The sequence below is a fragment of the Nematostella vectensis genome, chromosome 13 (assembly GCF_932526225.1).
Source record: "Nematostella vectensis chromosome 13, jaNemVect1.1, whole genome shotgun sequence".
Classification (NCBI taxonomy): domain Eukaryota; kingdom Metazoa; phylum Cnidaria; class Anthozoa; order Actiniaria; family Edwardsiidae; genus Nematostella; species Nematostella vectensis.
This window is the reverse complement of record NC_064046.1, coordinates 3445499-3465509: the sequence shown is the minus strand read 5'-3', so window position 1 is coordinate 3465509 and position 20011 is coordinate 3445499. Positions and strand designations below refer to the sequence as shown.

Below are 20011 nucleotides of genomic sequence, written 5' to 3'. Positions count from 1 at the left end.
TTTGCTTCACTGGTTTACGAAAGGTTATGTGCATAAGATGTACTTTGACCCCAGCAAGCAGATGTTTTCTGTGGATACCCTGAGCTTTTTTGGAAGACCACAGAGATCAGAGTTCACAGTTAATGATGTCGTATTCCCGTCAGAGGAGAGCGCCTTCAAGACATTTGAGGCAAATGGAAAACCGTTTTTCATTCATCAAGAAATGGTTGAAGCACAACAAGTTCTGCATTATCTTCGTGATTCAAGTTAATGTCAAATACTGCTAATGGAGGAGAAAGGGGGTGGCAAGTCAGCAGAAACAAAATGGCCAATACAAGAGCATACAGTACATAAAGGGATGGGTGGCGGTTGAGCCTTGTATAAATAGACTGGTTAAATACATGTGTGAATGATATTGTGGGCTCTATAAGAGGGGCGGGGACAGGGAGTACGCTGGGCATCTTCTCCAAGAAACAATGTTTCTTCTTAAATTAATCTAATGTTTGATCTTTGTACGCCATTCCCTGAATTATTGTACCTAACCCAGTTTTACTCCAGCAATATTTCACACACTCTTAGTGTTGTTGGGTTATTCCATGAATTATTGTACTCAATCCAGTTCTCTCAGTTTTGTTGGGAATAACACTTGTAGCACTTTTAATCTAGATATTAAACATAGGGACCCCTCAGCCATAAAAAAAATATTCATAAAGAGTTTCTATATTTTACATTCTTGGGTATTGAATTTCCTGCCCTTAGGAGGCCATAAATAAGCCCTTTACTTTAAAGGGAAGACCAAGAAAGAACACTTTAGTTAGTTATAAGTATTTTTTATAAGTACCTGAACAAAAATTTGGTAGACATTGAAGTAATACAGAAATAAACATATGGATCTTTTTATTGGGTAACTTTTAATATTTTAAAAATTTGACTGTTTCACAGGCATCTCCTGAAAAAAAAATGTCAAAATAATACTAACAGAGGAATGACAAACAAAGTATGACTAGTGTCCTATAATCTTATAATTTTAGTTCTATGGCTCAAAAAAGCATATTTTATATTTTTTTTACAATATAGGTCTAAAAGGTATAGACTAACGAATGGATAAATAATCATTGCACCTAAGCGATTTATAACTCAGGAAATTTGGTAATGCCAGCCAGCATTACATAGCTTCTTATTACAGCTATAATATATGGCCGTATTTACAGAACACAAGTTATTTCAAATCTGTGCTCGTGAAAAGGTGCCTTCCAAAAATAGGGCCTTATACTTGCTGTTGTTTAAACCCATGTAGTTGCAAACATCCTTGTTTGAAATGTGATAATAGCCCAGTTTTGTTTTCTGCTATGCCTGCTGTAGAGACAGACTAAAAATGCATGGTGATATTGGAAGGTTCGGCTGAAACCGAGGCTCACGCTTCATTTGTGTGTCCTCATTGATATGTCCTGCGGGCACAATAATTTTCCAAAATGGACTATCTGTCAGACATGTCAGCATGCAAGTTGAATGCCTACATCATACGAAACCACCCATTGCTACCTTTAACATTGGGGAAAAGAAGAACAGCATAGAAATAAATTTCCATGGATTGTTTATGGGCATGTGCAAATGGCAACAACGTCCAACATTGGATTATTTCAACATTGCTTTTTTGTTTTTCCAACATTGCTGGAGTAAACTCACTGGTTTGGACACAAAGAAGCACATCTGAGTATTTTAACTTGGCTGATTGCTATTTGTTTCTCCTTGGCTATTCAGCCGCTGTTTACATAAAGGCTGGCATGATGTGAATCATATTAAATAATTTCTTCAACAATTAACAAACTAATGATAACACCTCAAACACAAGCCAACTGAATTTTTGGCTGCGTAGCTGGGGTAATGTTGAGTTTTAGAGCAGTTTTTTATCCGCGAATATGCGAGGTTATTCTGAAAGTGTAAATGGGGCCAGGAAAAAAGTCAGGGAATGCGGGAAAAAACAAATGTTTTTACTGGGTGCCCCTAACACTTGCCTCATCCCTCTCGCACAGCCATACAAAACAAACCACGAACAATTCGCATATTCATGGATAAAAAACTGCAATGAAACTTAACAAAACTGCCAGCTAAGCAGGCTACTGCATTTACAGTGCAACACACTACCCTAGCCACCTTGATCGTTTTAGGAAGATAGCCATTGCAAGAAATGTTCTGTCTGATTGATACAAACTCCACTTAGCCTAATCAGCTGGGCTAAATGTGGCAGGTTGAGTACTGAGGCAAAGCTAAGCTATCCATATAAGATTATAGTTCGTGAATCCGGCTTGCATGACACTGTTTTTTTTTTTTTTTTAATGTTTAGAACTCCCATTATTTTGAAAAATATAACTTACCCAGCACTGTTTGATATCGTAGAAATATAATCAAGTCGATTTTATTGTAGGATGGATTAAATTTCACCATACTTCAAACGGATTTAATTCACATGCATGGGGTTTTCATAGCCTACAAAACCAAGCGTCACGCAAATCGGATCGGCTGGCTTAAAGATCATAAGTGATAAATCTATGGTCTAGAAAATTTTAATGGGCAAGCTGTGGTAAATTAGTAGGTTGAGAACTGGCCAGAGCTACGATTTTCTTGGCTTTGATCTTCTGGTTGGTCTTGTGGTTTGGTGCTCCTACAAGAGTCCAGAAGGAATGCAATAAATTATTATACATTATTCCATGAAGTATCCCCTTCAAGATTTTTTTTTGAAGTGCTATTTGATACGTTTCCAAAACAAAAACCAACTCCGGCTGTTTTTTTTTTTTTTTTTTAAAGTTTAATTACTCACACCAGGGTATTTTGCAATAAGGGTTATAATTTCGTGTCCGCTTATAATTCAAATTCTTGAGTCGTTTGAAAATAGCACAGAGTATACCAAAAAATGATTGATAAGCCTGTTTAAAGACAGTCGTTTTAATGCAGAAAACTCAACCATCTGGTTATCGGCCGCCATCTTGGATTTCGAGCTACGCAAATGTTTAAGACTGATGTACTGCTTTTTCCAAATAAAGCCAGTCTCTAAACCTAGGCGCACATGCAAAACTATGTCTCCGCCTTCAACCGGCTCAAAAACCATAGCCTCGTTCATGTGACAAGTTACAAGATAGAAAACACAGTTTGGATACTGTATAAACAAAAAAGTTTCTATAACGTTAACATGGATCCCCTGGTCTTTCTCTGCGTCATTCCATCTGTGTAATGCTCTAGATATGAAATAATGATAGGGAAACTTTATACAGTATTGATTTAATAAAAATACTAAAATATTTAAGCTTATTTACAGCTTTAGAAGATGACACATGCATGCATAAAACACAACAAACAAACACAACACGTGACTCGACATCTTGAACTTATGGCACGCTTTTTATGTGCAACAAATTTATAAAGCGACAACGCAATTGTCTAGTTTTGAATTCTACTGTGACCGCTGGTCATAGGCACTGAGGACGCGAAAAATATACAGTCCAAAACTCGGTTTCAGCCCGGGGGGGTACTCCGATATCAAACGGACGGGGATCATCGTCGGGATTTTTTTTTTTAAACAACCCTAAAAAATACTATAGTGGGCGTGGTCTGGTTATATTTTATCCCTAAAAATACTAAAGTGAGCGTGGTTAGACATGATAAAAAGATAGCTCAAACAAACGTTAATAACTTGTAATAAAAACGTTTATTTAAAACTGACTCTAATGGAAGAAATTCATCAGATTCTTCTGGTTCCTCACGGATTTGCATAAGCATAGTCATTCAGCACTCAATTACATCATAACAAAACTGATAATTATGTGTGACTGGAACAAGTTAGATTTCTCGAGGTGAAAAAAGCAGGCTAAATAAACAGATCATTGTTAATTATCGTTTTGGTGTTATGTGGTATTTAGGCTAAGTTAGGCTAGTTAGGCTAAGTTCAAACGCTGTATTATCCATGAGCCGTATTCAATGCAAATGCATGCAAATAAAAATAAAACAATCCACTTGATTTATTTGCACGCATTTGCATTGAAAACGGCTCATGGATAATACGATGTTTGAACTTATAGCCTTAGTGATCTAAAACACCGATTGACACGTTTTAACGCTCTTTCATGAGCTACAAGTTAGATGAGTGATGGCTATAATAGCACGCTAAAAGATACCGAGGTGAAAAAAATCTGGGCATTCTCATTTTCACCCCTAAAAGATACCAAAGGCTCCAAGTTTACACCCTTAAAAGTACGACGATGATCCCCGTCCGATGGATATAGGGAGTTTACCCCCGGGGGTTTTAGACAAATGAATTCACAAGTTTTTGCATTGTGTTTCGGGAATTTTCGCTGGTATGCGTATGAAATTTGTACCGAACCTAATCTAGCACTGAGTTTTTGCGTCCTTACTCCTAGCAGGCTTAGTAAAATTCAAAATTAGACCATTAAGCAGGTTAGTACTTCACGTAAGACCCATTAACAACTGGCAACCCTGACCCTACATAATCATGGGGTCTTACATAAAGTCCTGACCATCAAGCACGTCTAACACACCTTAATGAAGCATCACAAAGCTAGAGACTGATGAGGTCACGCCGTCAGTACCTAGACGCTCGCTCCTTTTGCAGCTTTTGAAGATTCGTCTGTTTTTCGAGCAACTGTTTTCCAAGGCTCGCCATGTTATGCGCGTGCTTGTCACGGTATTCCTGTGCTTCTAGCGACAAAGGACCCCCATCGCGTATCTGTAGCTGACTCATTGCTTCGCGGGCTCGCTGTTCCTCGGTTTGCATCTGGGAGGAGATCTCTTGGACGCGATCTCGCAACCCTTGAATGGACGCGTACAAGTTCTCGTCATCTCCCTAAAGTAATACAATTGTAAAGCAAAATTCCAGTGCGAAGTATTTTTAATATCTTTTAAAAATAAATCCTAATTTTAATTGCAAATGTTCTTTACTGTCGAATCCGTTCTATCGCGACGCCGCATTTTCAAAACATCGATTTGTTTTTGTCTTTTGGGATTTTCTGTTCCGCCAGTCAAGTTATTCTAAGCCAATCAGATTCTTGCCATCTCTCGCCTAGTGCAGTTGCCTGGCTTTCTGTCGCGAAACTGTCTGGTTTTCGTCCAGAGGATAGCCAGGGAAGTGCACAAAGCGATACTCTGATTGGCTCAGAATGGTTAAACAAATGATGTTTTGAAAACGCGGGTCGCGACACAACGGATTCAACAGTGAGATGAAGTCGACTACTTGCGTCTCAAGAATGGATCTAGGAGTAGGATTCAACCCCCAGGCATAGCGTTATGCACGAACAATGCCATAGAGAATTTACCTCCTGTATGCACACTCCCACACCCAAACCTAATGTCTCTTAGTGTTATGAAAAATAAAAGATTTGGTGTTAGAGTTCCTGGCAGGGCATAGTATAGATTAATTTCGTCTTGGGGTTATATGCCCCAAAACAAAGGGCCGTAGCACAGAGGGAGGGGCAGGGTGAGAGATGTAGCTGTACCCCCAGTTTTCGTAATATCTCTGTCAGGGGCGTACGCAGAATTTTAACAAGCTGCAGGCAAAGCATTCAGAAGCTGAATGAGGGCGTGGCCCATCATCACGCATCCCCGTGAGGATTCTATAGCTCCCGCTTTTGGGTTTGAAATTGGCGTCAATGCGTCAGACTTGAAAATATTTATGCTCATCATATATATAAAACTACGTACATAAAAATGAATAAACATTTGATTTTTTTCCCTCGTTATGCAAATAAGATCGCCAATTTTTTTTTCAGTCCAGTGACTGCAGGCCTATAGGCTACGTACGCCCCTGTCTGTACTATAGATACCTCCTAACCTTCCTTTAGGGCTGCAACGCCTCTGATTCAAATATAAAAATTACACCAGAAACTCAAAGAAATGAAATATTCTATACCCCATTATCATAAGGTCAAACCCCCAACTCATCTCAGAAAAAATAGACCCGCTCCTACGTCTATTTGTTGTACTCCTGTATCTAAACATGAGGCAAACCACAACGATGTTGGTGAAAATGTCGAATGTGAATCAGGTTCAAATAGTTCTCATACCTTTGCACTGCGAACATCGATATGCGCAAGCAGTGAGGACATCTCGTAATCTTCACTAAACGAATTTTTCAGAGGAACAGATCTATAACCTGAAAAAAAGATTTGAAGGAGTTATTTCAACCCTGCAAAGCAGAAAATAAAATTCATATTGTCACTTATAGAACAAGTTGCTTGTGGCTGACCTGTGCGCAGACTCCCCATGGGAAAGATCGCATGCCCAATGAAGTTGGGTTCACCAAACATGTCTTCATCGTAGACAACAAATCGAATGTAGGCGAGCGGGGAATTTAGGATATCCACCTCAAATGTTGAGAACCATAGGGGATTGAGGCCGTTATCAACTGTCAAGAGACAAATAAGTGTGAGAGGAAAAGCTTAGAATGTGCATAAAATTAGTGAAATTATTTTAATAGAGGAAATATGGCCGAGTGAGACAGATCCGTGCTTTGCCCAACACCTCCTCCCCCCCCTTTTCGCTTTAGGACCCTGTGATGTGGGGCGCTATGTTGTCTTAGCATGCAACGCAGGCGTCTCTCCCTTCACTCCCCCTTCCCCATCCCTCCGTTCTTCATTTTTGCTCAAAATCCAAGTGGTGGCTATAAAACACCGGGTTAACACCTGCATTGCAGGTTATTATGTTCTTATGGAGTACTGTGTTTCTCTTTTTTTTTCTATACTGAGCCCTGTATATGATGTCCTATTACGTACTGTACCCTGTATGATATGGTGCGCTTTTACGTGCTGACGAGATCATGTGCTTCACCTTTTGTTTCTGTTCTGAATTTGTGGCAGTCATACGGAGCGCCAACAATCTCGACCTCAACGAACGGCGAAGCGATCCCACGGCCAGACTTGACAAGATGGCGAGCTCCGATCACCTGAAAATATGACAAAAATTTCAACCTCGCCCCCGAATCGAACCTTATCCCCAGGGTCTTCTAGGTAATTTTCAATATGGCTTCTAGCTGACGAAAACCCTGAAAGAAGATGGCCCATCACGTCATATTGAAAATTACCCAGAAGACCCATGCGAAGCGGTCAACCCGAGTCTTCACGTTCGTGGCGGTAACACAGGTAAAATACTCTGAGACAGATTGATCTTCCTCGGCAGGCAACTAACGCTCTTTTAGTTTTCAAGGTAACAGGCTTGAACGATATTTATTTACAAGTAGTGGGGCTTTTTTAATTTGCATCCAACGATGCAGGATGTTTTTAGAGCTCATGCATTTTTTCCCCAAAAAGCCCATCGCCCAGGGCTTGACACCTGGTTAAGTTCTTGTACTAAAAGACTATGAAAAAGACACAAAGAGCTCTTCCAAAATTAAACACTTACCGTGAGCGTAAGGGTCAGCGGTTCAACTCCACTCGTCTCGCGGTCATACGGACAAAAGCCATCTTGTCTGATGCTTTCTGGCATTAACACATACCCGCATCTGCAAACGAACACCCAAAATGTTGTCTTTGTTCATCAGGGAAGAGCTTCTGTAAGCCATTTGCCATGCTAACAAAGTGTAGAACAGCATCCAATTCCATCGGCTTATTTGAAGAAGCTTTAGCGATATTTATCACATCTGCAGTAGAATTATTTTTGGAGTTATCATATTTACCTGCCGTTATCGAGGAATCTTCCATGATTAAGTTGCATTGACCGATCTACAAGAGAAAATAATATTCTTTTAAATTGTACTTAGGTACACAAGTAAATTTTCTTGCATATAAAATTCATTTTACGTCACTTTTACGACGTTTCGTTTCTCGCTTTTTGCAACAATTCTTATGTTTTTGTGCTCACCCAGTCGGGCCCTGTGTTGTAGACGCTCTACAACACAGGACCCGACGACGGCAAAGCGAACGGCGACGGCCGAAAACAATTGAAAATTCAAAGAGTCAGACGTGAAATGTGCTCGAAATGGATTCTGTCTGATACATTTCAGCCGTTTTCCTTCAAACTACGACGTGAAAGCTCCACGTTTCACGGTCAAGCGAGGACGGGAAAGTGTGCACTGAAAACTAGACTATCCTTGTTTGCTATGTTAGAAATGAGGTTCTAGACTTGTCTATAATTTTTGGGTACTTCAAAAACGAGTGAAGTTTTTCAAAACTAGTTTAGAATTAAGAGCAAAGAATGAAAGTTTTTGGGGGGTTATGCTATGGGCCAAGCTGTAACGTCATAAGGCTAAAAAATACAATAGCTCGGGACCCCCTTTACTACTGACACCCTACCTGGCGTCTGGAAGTTCATTGCGCAGAGCTGAACGCCACAATTCCACAACATTACGGGGTCGTAGTTGGAGGAGTCTATCCTACTGCCCTTGGGGTAAACGCGGCTGATCTGACGTCGATGATACCTGATGATACAAAACATTCAAAGAAAGGGAATCAAGGTGAAAATATTTTGTGATGACACAGGTTCTGTGATACATGTACGTTCGCCCGAGTTCCTTTAAAAAATAATCGACCCCAGTTAAACCTTGTCCCAATTCTCGATACAAAAAATTGCAAATTAACAGCTAGTCCTTTTATTTGTTTTCCAAGCGATCTCATATCGCTATTTCTAATTGAGCACTGCGTTACAACGAAATAATATGCGAATTCCATATTTTAACCCCCCCCCCCCTCTCCCCCGTGCAACCTCGACGTTTACCCACTTACAATCGATCTCGACGTCTACTTACTTAACATTTTCACGAGCGGTTCTTTTCTTTTAGGTAAGGTATAGCGCAAATGCATGTAAACAAGCTGCATTCACTTTCAAAAACGCTTTGTACGCCCTCGACCTTGACTTACTTTAAATGTACCATTTTCACAAGCGGTTCTTTTAGGTAAGATACCACAAGTGCATGTAATCAAGCTGAATTCACCTCCCAAAACCCTCTGTACACGCTCTCGGTGCTGACTTACTTTATATGTACCATTTTCACAAGCGGTTCCTTTAGGTAAGGTAGCGCAAGTGCATGTTATCAAGCTGCATTCACCTCCCAAAACCCTCTGTACGCCCTCGATGTTGACTTACTTGACAAACTCTTTGCTGTATTTTCTGCTGATGTATCGCTCTGCTTTGGTCTCCGGAAAGGACGACATCTCGTAATGCTTGCCATTACCTAGATCTACAAAAACATTGAATGTGTGCCATCATTATAAATAAACAACATAAGGCAAAAGCTGGCACAGGTACAGGCTGGCAGTAGATGAAATGGCCCGGCAGTCCAGAGGAGAAGGAGTAAGAATTAAGAATGTGTTAGTAAGTGGCTGTAAATAAATCTAATGTCAGCCTACGCTCTTTAATATTGAAGGCATTGGCTTGAAGTTGACTGAGGGAAAGGGATGGTAATTATGAGAGCGTTGTAGTGTAGTGGCTGCATATACATACTCTCAATATCGAAGGGTACTGGTTGACAGTAGACGATCAGGTCTGATAGTTCTTGTGCGATGTTCTGTTTCATGGACTGCTGTTTTCGCAGAACTTCTTTCTCTTCTGGCGCAGTCGCCGCTGCTTCTTGTAACTTCACGAGCCATTCATTGAGTTGCTAAATAATATTATAAGTTAAAAAAACTGAATATTCTAAGGGATAGGTTCATCTATCCAAATTGTATGGGTCCAATTTTATCGCGTAAAAATTAAAAATGCTCCGTTAGAAATGTCGAGGAGAGTAGCCCTGGGTTCCATAACCTGAAGCTTTGCTTTACCCATCCCCAGTTAGTTTTCCATAGTAAGGGGGGGAGGGAGGGGGGTTTCACCACTTTTGAATCGGCTGCTGCTTGCCTAGGCTCTGTTAGGTTCCATGGGGAAAAGAGGGCGGGGGAGGGGGTGGTAGTGTCTCACCTCTTGGGATTCGGCTGCTGCCTCGAGAAGAACCTGTCCATGCTTTAGAATTTTGAGGAGATGCCTCTGGCCACCTTTAGGTGCAGGCATTTCTATAAAGAAAAGTAAAATAAAATAAAACATATACCATTCTTCAAGCACTTTATCAAAAGCAAACAAGTACCACATTTAAAATTTTGACTATATATTTATAAATTAACATGCGACAGAATCGTTTTGCTGTCATTTCAAGTGCAGGACCAACGAAATCTCTAACGAAGGGTTGACAATTAAAATCTCTGCATAACAACTTTGTTTTAAAAGAGGCAACTATCATAGAATAGGCTTGAAAAAGTAGAAGTAGTGTGATGATAAATTATCCGTCACCCACAATGACTTTGAAGCCACCATGTAGTGTGTTAAGGGAAGGGGGGGGATCTCTTATCAATGACTAAAACTATAATTCAGGATATGCAGGGGAGTCGTTTCATAATCAAGTGATAAAAAAGAAATCCATGACAAGCAAATTTTGAAACAATTGAGAGTGGTCCAAACAAATAAACGCTTTCAAAATAACAGCCATTTATTCTGAGAACACTCGTCCTACATGGGGATTTTTTTTTAATAGCTCTTAACTATAAGAGATTATAATTTAACTGCTCACCGATTGCACAGCCTTGGACGTCTATACAGCCTTTCTGTAGATCGCCAAGAACTTTGCCCTCCCGCTCTTGGCTCTGTCGAGAGCACATAATGGAAGTCTATTAAATTATCGTGGGATTGTCTGGGTTATATAAAGAAATACACTTGGGGGCTTATCACTACCCTATGATCTGGAATACTGAATTATGAGAGCGCAGATACAATGCGGGCGGGTCGAAGGCATAGGAAGGAAGCCGCCATACTTCTCCGACCACGGGACACAGCTCAGGATGCAAATTGATAGTTTTGTTGAGCGAGGAAAACCAGAGAACCCGGTGAAAACCCTTCGAAGCAATGGCGAGAACCAACACCTCAACTAACCTCGGAACAGGGAATCATAAACTCACCCAGTGGTGAGAGGCACAGCCACTACAATGTGAGGCTCTGCTGGTTTCGCCAGCCAGGCTCCCCCTAGGGTCAACTACGGTTCTCAAAAGTAACTGAAAGACCCCATATACCTCCGGGAATTTCTAGTACCTTCAGGATCTTTCCTAGAATCACATATTGACATACATTTTTTTTTTTCAAACAAACCCAATCAGCACCGAAAGCATCAGCTCGAAAACATCGCACCGTGGCTGAGAGCAAGTCTTGTACGGACCGATCCATTGATTTTTTTTTTCCTGGAAAAAAAACTTTAAACCAACCTCTGGCGACTCCTCTTCCGGTGACTCATCCGTAATGTAGTTGATCTCCTCGCAGTAGTTTGCGGGGAAAAGTTTCTGCTTCTGATCACCATAGTCACCTATCCACCTGAGCGAAAAAAAGGCCATCAGGATAATATGGACGGAAACGAGTACGGCGGGGGCAGAAAACAATAGAAAATTCAAGAGCTGCAGACGTGAATGCTCTCGGAAATAGTTTCTGTCTGATACATTTCAACCGTTTTCCGTCGAACTGTCGAAATATCCAAGATTTCATGGTCTAGCGAGAATACAGGAAATAGGATAAAAATAAGGTTGTAGGCTTGCTTACACTTTTTTGGACTTTTTTGATCGAATCTAATTTAGAACTGAGCGCTTAGCATTAAGGCCTTTTTGGTCACTTTTTGTCTGCCGTCGCCATTCCCTAGGGACGGCGGTCGCGTTACTGTCAATGCTAGAAGGTGAGACTTAGATTTTTCACGTTTTCGTTTGAAGGAAATTGGATGGAATGTATCAGACAGAATCCATTTTAGAGTACATTTTACGTTTGGCTCTTTGAATTTTCAATTGTTTTTGCCGTCGCCGTCGCTGTTGGCGTTGCCGTCGTCTAAAGTTCTTCCTAGAGCCACAACGATGGCAAGGAGAACGTCACTAAAAATAATAATTTTATTAACTTTAATCCTATTGTAACGTCGATAAAATTAACTCGATTTTATATTTCCAAAAATGTAAAGATAAGACAAGAACCTTATTTTCAACATAGGGAACAAGTTTTTTTTTACAGCACACAATTCCGTCCTCGCTCTAGACCGTGAAAATTGGAGTTTTCACATCGTGGTTTGGAAAACGGGTGAAATGTATCAGACAGAGTCCATTTCAGATTCAATTTCACGTCTGGCCCTATGGGTTTCTATATAGATTGCTTAGCGCTCAATTCTATACAGAATCAGTACAAATCCACCTCCGAAAATCTCAAGGCTTGAGAATTTTGTGGTGGGGTATATTATTTTTTGGGGAGGGGTGGGTTTAATCTTGCAGGCTTTAGTCGTATAGAAAGTTCTCACGAACAAATCCACTTATAGATCTCACAAGTGTGTTAGATAAATTGCGCTACACAAGGGAATTATTGTTTCAAATATTTTAATAGAAAATAGGCAAAATGACGATTTTCTATAGAATAATTTTTCGGAAGCGATAAAAATCGCTCAAAAGCGGGAGATTTGGTGCTCAACGAGGGAGAGCGGGAGAAGGGGTCCAAAATCTTGAGACTCCCGCCTAATGCGGGAGAGTTGACAGGTATGATACTATCACAAATCTCGCAATTTGATTGGCTCTCGTACTCTCTATCTATTGAACCATAGATAGCGAGTAGCGAAAAAGCCAGCGTTTTCACAGTAACAATAACAATAGATTATTAAAATCGTCATTTATTTGAAGGTAGTATGTGAGTGGATTTATACTAAAACAATTAGACTACTCGTTCTCGTTTTCTATGAGTTAAATAGTCAACTAGAACTCGTAGTCTAATTGTTAAAAATAGAATTGAGCACTAAGCATAAAACAATTTTTTAGTCACGTTCTCGAAGCCGCCGTTTTGGGTAAGGTCCTAATATGGCCAAGCACACGTTCTTCAGTGATGCAGCGATTAGTCAAGAGTACTCACCACCCAGAATCCTCCTTGACGACATTAGTGATAAACGCGCCACGACAAAACGTCATCTCCTGGTCATTGATGCCCTCGTAGTCCCACAATGCTCTGCAGGCAGGCTGCCAATCAAAGACAATGAAATGCTGACCCTATTTTCATAGCCAATCAATCGCTTATTCAATGATTTGCTTCCTACCTTAGTGACGAAGGCATTTGGCTCGTGGTAGACATCCCCTGTACCATATATGGCATCATCTTCAGGCGTCTGCCGAAAACAATGAAAACAACCAGATAAGGGAAATCGTCTAAATAACCACATATGATGAAAGTCTGATACCTTACTAACAATTGTTAAGTGAAAGTCGATGGCTCTCAGGAATTTACAGATAAAACTTGATGCTTTGGACAAGTATTGTAGAAGCAACAGCGTCATGTATCTGACTTGTTAGATATCGCCTACATAGCTGCCTAAATAGTCTGATACTTTACAAACAATATTTTATTGAAAATGTATCAGTAACCCACAAGAATTAGCCGATGGAAATGGATGCTTTTTGTTACGTGAAATGGTGTCGTGATTGCCCTTTTTAAGACGTAGCATTGTGGAAGACATAGCAGTGTGAATCTTGGCTTGTGAGACCAACCTGTCCGACTTTGGAGAGAACATTCTCGTTGATGGCATACTTGAGTTTCATGCCCTTGTAGAGCGGGTGCTTCATGTAGAACTCGACCAGCTCCACAAGACTCTCGAACTGTGCTGTTCCGATAGAGAACAGGCGTCCCTCGCGCCGTAGCTTGCAGTGTTTAATCTTCTTCTCTGCCCTAAAAAAAAAGCGGGGAAAAACGCCAAATGAAACAAGATGGCTGTTTTCAGAGGCGGATTCAGGAATTCCAAAAAGAGGGGCGAAAGCAAGGGTTTCAGGGAAAGGGGCCGGATTAATTGGTTTTACGTGGGTTTTATTTCTTTTTGTTGGGGGGGGGGGGGGGGTCCGTTCGGCCCACCCCTAGATCCGACCCTGGTTTTGGTAGGCATGTTTTAGGCTTGTAAAAATACTGCATGCCCGTAGCTAGAACGTTTTGTCAGGGGAGGAAAAATTTATATGTATGTTTGCTTACATATAATTACAATGATTGCAAAAGACTTCTCTCCTGTCCGTGAGGGTACCCTAGGTGTGGTCATGTTTTTATCATATACGACCTACCTGAACATTATCCCTGAAGACCCACCCACCCGTGTGTGTGGGAAGCCTGTGTTAAGTCATGTGGTTATGGTGCACTTTTACCTGAATGAAATCGCATACGACTCCTCCCCCGTTCTGTCGTCTCGTTCGCGCCTGCGCACTAAAAACGCTCCATCCTTACGTACTCTCTTGAGCATGTCTTCAGCCGCACTTCGAGTCAGGTTGTCATGGTACCAGCTGTCAATCAATCACGAAGTTTAATTAGATGCCAGATAAAAGCAGTTGTAAACACAAATAGGGGGCCTTTCTCCTACGAAAGTGGGCCTTATTTTTTACATACCATACTACTAATGATATACATTTATCCAGTTTTCTATTTATTTCAAGCATTTTCGATTTTTAAAAAAACAACACGGCCAAATATTTACATAAAACAGCATAAACAGAAATAAAAAAGGATTGAACAGAACAAACAGTTTGCTTACTCTTTATCCAGATGAGCGTTGGGCTGAAACACAAAAATGAAAAAAACATTTAAAGTTTTTAAATTTCATAGCATATTATAAATATATATATATATATATATTGACTGACTGTTGCACGAATCTGTGCAACATATATATATATATATATATATATATATCTTGGTTTGTAGGAAAAAAACACGTGAACTACTACTGGTTGCCCACTCATCAGGAGATTTATTAAGAATATATTACTACCATCACCTATATACTATCTATGTATAAAATTAACATGAAAATAGGGCGTGAAATTTGAATGGCTGTTATGATGAAATTGAATAGTTCAGCTGTTGCATAACAAGGCTTTGTTCCAGTGGCGGCACGAAGAGACTAGCTCGTTACGTTTGTTTAAAGTTGATAGCTTGGGTTGGCGGATAATGGTAAGTTTTTCTTTGAGGCAGAGATTACATCTTTTGCTAGAGCTGTTGTAGGTGGAGTGAGATGACAGGATTTTCCATGAAATAAAGTGTTCTATGTCGTTGTCTTAAAGGCTCCATATGTATATATATATATATATAACAGATTCGTGCAACAGTCAAATGCGAGTCATTTATCTTACATGCCTTTAGCAAGCTTTTGTAAGCCTGTCTGACAAGAGCACTTTAAGAGATTATTAAAGCCGCATTGTCACCAGTTTACTTCCGGTCGATTACGTAAGAATCTCCGATGATTTTTAACGGAAAAGACGAAAAATATTTCAAAATATAGAAAGCAGTGTGTCTATTGGAAGTTTCTTTGAGGATGTGACTACTAATTTAGAGCGGATGGCCTGTTAAATATTTCAGATTCGAATAGATTCTTTTGTCTTTTAACGGTTGAGGTTTCCGTCGGACCTCCGGAAGTAAACTGGTGACAATGCGGCTTTAACACTATGGTAACATACATTACTTTGTTATTGTTGTTGTACCTGTGGTATGGCTTCTGATAGCGTCAGCTCAAAGTTGTTGCTCTTCATGCTGTGTGAGGTGTAGTAGTTCACCAGGCTGTACAAGCTGTCAAATGTCACCTGATCCACCAGATAATACTTTGTCTGGCCATTCTCCTGCTTCGACCGGATGCGACAGTGCTGCACCTTGCCTTTCCGCCTATTGACAACGCAAACGTTGGTCTCATTCATAATAAACACTCATGTATATTTTATTTTTACTCTTGTAGATACAGAGGTAAATCACATACAAAGTTTAGATAGTTTTCTTTTACACACTTGACAATTCATTCCTTACCAGAACGAAAGTGAGAAGTCGCCTACAAACGTCGTGCTTTCCCTGACAAGGAAAGAGCCATCTCCACGGTTAAACTGGTTCAGGTACTGCTCTGCTACACGGCGACCATCAGGCAACTTGCCGTGGAACCACCTGGGGACAGAAAACACATAATTTTTCTTCCAAAATTGGATGAAAACAATAACAAAGATGCAAGAGCTCTTTAAGACCATCATGAATCCCATTTTTTTCCATCGCTTTTATATTATTGGCTATGGATACTGATACATACTTTTCGCCATAGTGAAGCTCATCCTTACTCGACTGAAAAGGAAAAGAACTTTATTATCTTTAGAGGTATAGATTGTGCTGAGTTTTCTTTTGATATTCCTGCAACTCATCCTGTTTAGTATTGAATGCTTGTGTCAGGTAGTCAAAACATAAAACCCAATTTGCAGTGAAAATTTATGGAGCTAATCAAGAAGTGCCACGCTCAATACAACATCGTTGTATTGAATTTTGACTGACATTCAAGAAAACTGATTCAAGTTTGCCTGGTAAAAAAATTAATGTAGTAGTGCACAATTTTAGTCAGAAAGCCTATTGTATCTCATACCTCACCAACACCAACTCCATCAAGAAAGCCCTCATCCTCATCGTCATCCTCCTGGTTCGTCTGCTCTTCTGTCCAGAAGAGCTTGTTATTGACAGTCAGACAGAAGAAATGTTTCTTCCAGCTCTAGAAATAAAAACACATGCATCAAAGTTTAAAATAGGATGCTTGCCTGATGGAAGATTTCCAATCATTATACTGCATCCTTTGAGCATAAAATCGAGACGATCTCACTCACATGATCAATTTCGTCCTCCAGAAGTAGGTTTCCATTGAATGAGTGACTCAGATCGTCCTCTGATACTAAAAAAAATAAGAATTCGTTATTCTCTAAGAGTGTTTTAACATTTCTCATCCAATATTAAGGTTCAAAATTTTTTTTAGCAAAAAGCGTGATCTGTGGTGTGACGATGATGGGTATGCTGTCAAGTAAACTACAATGCAGGCATTCACCAGGTGTTTTATAGCAGCCATCTTAAATTTTTGGCAAAAATGATGAACGGGGGTGACTTATTATGTGGCAAAGTGTTGTATGATGTAATGTCCCTATGGCTGATGTTAACACTGGGGTGGTGCAGGGCAATGTTTTGTGTTGTTTTGAGAGCTACAGTAGTGTTGGAATGGTGTTGTTTGTTGTTTTGAGAGCTACAGTAGTGTTGGAATGGTGTTGTTTGTTGTTTTGAGATCTACAGTAGTTGACATGGTGTTGTTTGTTGTTTTGAGATCTACAGTAGTTGACATGGTGTTGTGTGTTGTTTTGAGAGATTCAGTAGTTGGCATGGTGTTGTTGTGTGTTGTTTTGAGAGCTTCAGTAGTTGGCACGGTGTTGTGTGTTGTTTTGAGAGCTTCAGTAGTTGGCATGGTGTTGTGTGTTGCTTTGAGAGCTTTAGTAGTTGGCATGGCATTGTTGTGTGTTGTTTTGAGAGCTTCAGTAGTTGGCATGGTGTTGTGTGTTGTTTTGAGAGATTCAGTAGTTGGCATGGTGTTGTGTGTTGTTTTGAGAGATTCAGAAGTTGGCATGGTGTTGTAAGTTGTTTTGAGAGATTCAGTAGTTGGCATGGTGTTGTTTGTTGTTTTGAGAGCTACACTAATTGGCATGGTGTTGTTGTAAGTTGTTTTGAGAGATTCAGTACTTGGCGTGGTGTTGTTGTGTGTTGTTTTGAGAGATTCAGTAGTTGGCATGGTGTTGTGTGTTGTTTTGAGAGATTCAGTAGTTGGCATGGTGTTGTTGTGTGTTGTTTTGAGAGATTCAGTAGTTGGCATGGTGTTGTGTGTTGTTTTGAGAGATTCAGTAGTTGGCGTGGTGTTGTTGTGTGTTGTTTTGAGAGCTTCAGTAGTTGGCATGGTGTTGTGTGTTGTTTTGAGAGCTTCAGTAGTTGGCGTGGTGTTGTGTGTTGTTTTGAGAGATTAAGTAGTTGGCATGGTGTTGTGTGTTGTTTTGAGAGCTTCAGTAGTTGGCATGGTGTTGTGTGTTGTTTTGAGAGCTTCAGTAGTTGGCGTGGTGTTGTGTGTTGTTTTGACAGATTAAGTAGTTGGCATGGTGTTGTGTGTTGTTTTGAGAGATTCAGTAGTTGGCATGGTGTTGTGTGTTGTTTTGAGAGATTCAGAAGTTGACATGGTGTTGTTTGTTGTTTTGAGAGCTTCAGTAGTTGGCATGGTGTTGTTTGTTGTTTTGAGAGCTACACTAATTGGCATGGTGTTGTTGTAAGTTGTTTTGAGAGATTCAGTAGTTGGCATGGTGTTGTTGTGTGTTGTTTTGAGAGCTTCAGTAGTTGGCATGGTGTTGTGTGTTGTTTTGAGAGCTTCAGTAGTTGGCGTGGTGTTGTGTGTTGTTTTGACAGATTAAGTAGTTGGCATGGTGTTGTGTGTTGTTTTGAGAGATTCAGTAGTTGGCATGGTGTTGTGTGTTGCTTTGAGAGATTCAGAAGTTGACATGGTGTTGTTTGTTGTTTTGAGAGCTTCAGTAGTTGGCATGGTGTTGTGTGTTGTTTTGAGAGCTTCAGTAGTTGGCGTGGTGTTGTGTGTTGTTTTGAGAGATTAAGTAGTTGGCATGGTGTTGTGTGTTGTTTTGAGAGATTCAGTAGTTGGCATGGTGTTGTGTGTTGTTTTGAGAGATTCAGTAGTTGGCATGGTGTTGTGTGTTGTTTTGAGAGATTCAGTAGTTGGCATGTTGTTGTGTGTTGTTTTGAGAGCTTCAGTAGTTGGCATGGTGTTGTGTGTTGCTTTGAGAGCTTTAGTAGTTGGCATGGTGTTGTGTGTTGTTTTGAGAGCTTCAGTAGTTGGCATGGTGTTGTTTGTTGTTTTGAGATCTACAGTAGTTGACATGGTGTTGTTTGTTGTTTTGAGATCTACAGTAGTTGACATGGTGTTGTGTGTTGTTTTGAGAGATTCAGTAGTTGGCATGGTGTTGTTGTGTGTTGTTTTGAGAGCTTCAGTAGTTGGCACGGTGTTGTGTGTTGTTTTGAGAGCTTCAGTAGTTGGCATGGTGTTGTGTGTTGCTTTGAGAGCTTTAGTAGTTGGCATGGCGTTGTTGTGTGTTGTTTTGAGAGCTTCAGTAGTTGGCATGGTGTTCTGTGTTGTTTTGAGAGATTCAGTAGTTGGCATGGTGTTCTGTGTTGTTTTGAGAGATTCAGTAGTTGGCATGGTGTTCTGTGTTGTTTTGAGAGCTTCAGTAGTTGGCATGGTGTTGTGTGTTGCTTTGAGAGATTCAGTAGTTGGCATGGTGTTCTGTGTTGTTTTGAGAGATCCAGTAGTTGGCATGGTGTTGTTTGTTGTTTTGAGAGATTCAGTAGTTGGCATGGTGTTGTTTGTTGTTTTGAGAGCTACACTAATTGACATGGTGTTGTTGTGTGTTGTTTTGAGAGATTCAGTAGTTGGCATGGTGTTGTTGTGTGTTGTTTTGAGAGATTCAGTAGTTGGCATGGTGTTGTGTGTTGTTTTGAGAGATTCAGTAGTTGGCATGGTGTTGTGTGTTGTTTTGAGAGATTCAGTAGTTGGCATGGTGTTGTTTGTTGTTTTGAAAGATTCAATAGTTGGCATGGTGTTGTGTGTTGTTTCGAGAGATTCAGTAGTTTGCATGGTGTTGTGTGTTGTTTTGAGAGATTCAGTAGTTGGCGTGGTGTTGTGTGTTGTTTTGAGAGATTCAGTAGTTGGCATGGTGTTGTGTGTTGTTTTGAGAGCTTCAGTAGTTGGCGTGGTGTTGTGTGTTGTTTTGAGAGATTAAGTAGTTGGCATGGTGTTGTGTGTTGTTTTGAGAGCTTCAGTAGTTGGCATGGTGTTGTGTGTTGTTTTGAGAGCTTCAGTAGTTGGCGTGGTGTTGTGTGTTGTTTTGAGAGATTAAGTAGTTGGCATGGTGTTGTGTGTTGTTTTGAGAGATTCAGTAGTTGGCATGGTGTTGTGTGTTGTTTTGAGAGCTTCAGTAGTTGGCGTGGTGTTGTGTGTTGTTTTGAGAGATTAAGTAGTTGGCATGGTGTTGTGTGTTGTTTTGAGAGATTCAGTAGTTGGCATGGTGTTGTGTGTTGTTTTGAGAGATTCAGAAGTTGACATGGTGTTGTTTGTTGTTTTGAGAGCTTCAGTAGTTGGCATGGTGTTGTGTGTTGTTTTGAGAGCTTCAGTAGTTGGCGTGGTGTTGTGTGTTGTTTTGAG

General features: G+C 40.3%; 1 protein-coding gene across 3 annotated transcripts in view; it reads right to left on the bottom strand.

The window, feature by feature from the left end:
* Positions 1-859: 859 nt before the first annotated feature.
* LOC5506289 (1-phosphatidylinositol 4,5-bisphosphate phosphodiesterase gamma-1) overlaps positions 860-20011 on the bottom strand; it is a 28208-nt gene continuing 9056 nt past the window's right edge. For 2 of the 3 annotated variants that reach the window (XM_048721199.1, XM_048721201.1), the window contains 23 exons: positions 16605-16669; positions 16370-16492; positions 16046-16077; positions 15775-15906; positions 15459-15636; positions 14513-14535; positions 14130-14264; positions 13491-13668; positions 13043-13111; positions 12862-12965; positions 11202-11307; positions 10517-10589; positions 9874-9965; positions 9421-9577; positions 9064-9157; positions 8274-8398; positions 7658-7703; positions 7384-7483; positions 6814-6928; positions 6233-6391; positions 6051-6139; positions 4581-4834; positions 860-2641 (listed from right to left, as the gene is read on the bottom strand). In XM_048721199.1, the coding sequence (XP_048577156.1) occupies positions 2566-2641; positions 4581-4834; positions 6051-6139; positions 6233-6391; positions 6814-6928; positions 7384-7483; positions 7658-7703; positions 8274-8398; positions 9064-9157; positions 9421-9577; positions 9874-9965; positions 10517-10589; positions 11202-11307; positions 12862-12965; positions 13043-13111; positions 13491-13668; positions 14130-14264; positions 14513-14535; positions 15459-15636; positions 15775-15906; positions 16046-16077; positions 16370-16492; positions 16605-16669 (2525 nt within the window). In that variant the 3' untranslated portion in view covers positions 860-2565. Of the gene's footprint in view, positions 2642-4529; positions 4835-6050; positions 6140-6232; positions 6392-6813; positions 6929-7383; positions 7484-7657; positions 7704-8273; positions 8399-9063; positions 9158-9420; positions 9578-9873; positions 9966-10516; positions 10590-11201; positions 11308-12861; positions 12966-13042; positions 13112-13490; positions 13669-14129; positions 14265-14512; positions 14536-15458; positions 15637-15774; positions 15907-16045; positions 16078-16369; positions 16493-16604; positions 16670-20011 lie in introns of all 3 variants that reach the window. The other variant, XM_048721200.1, reaches the window with a different exon arrangement.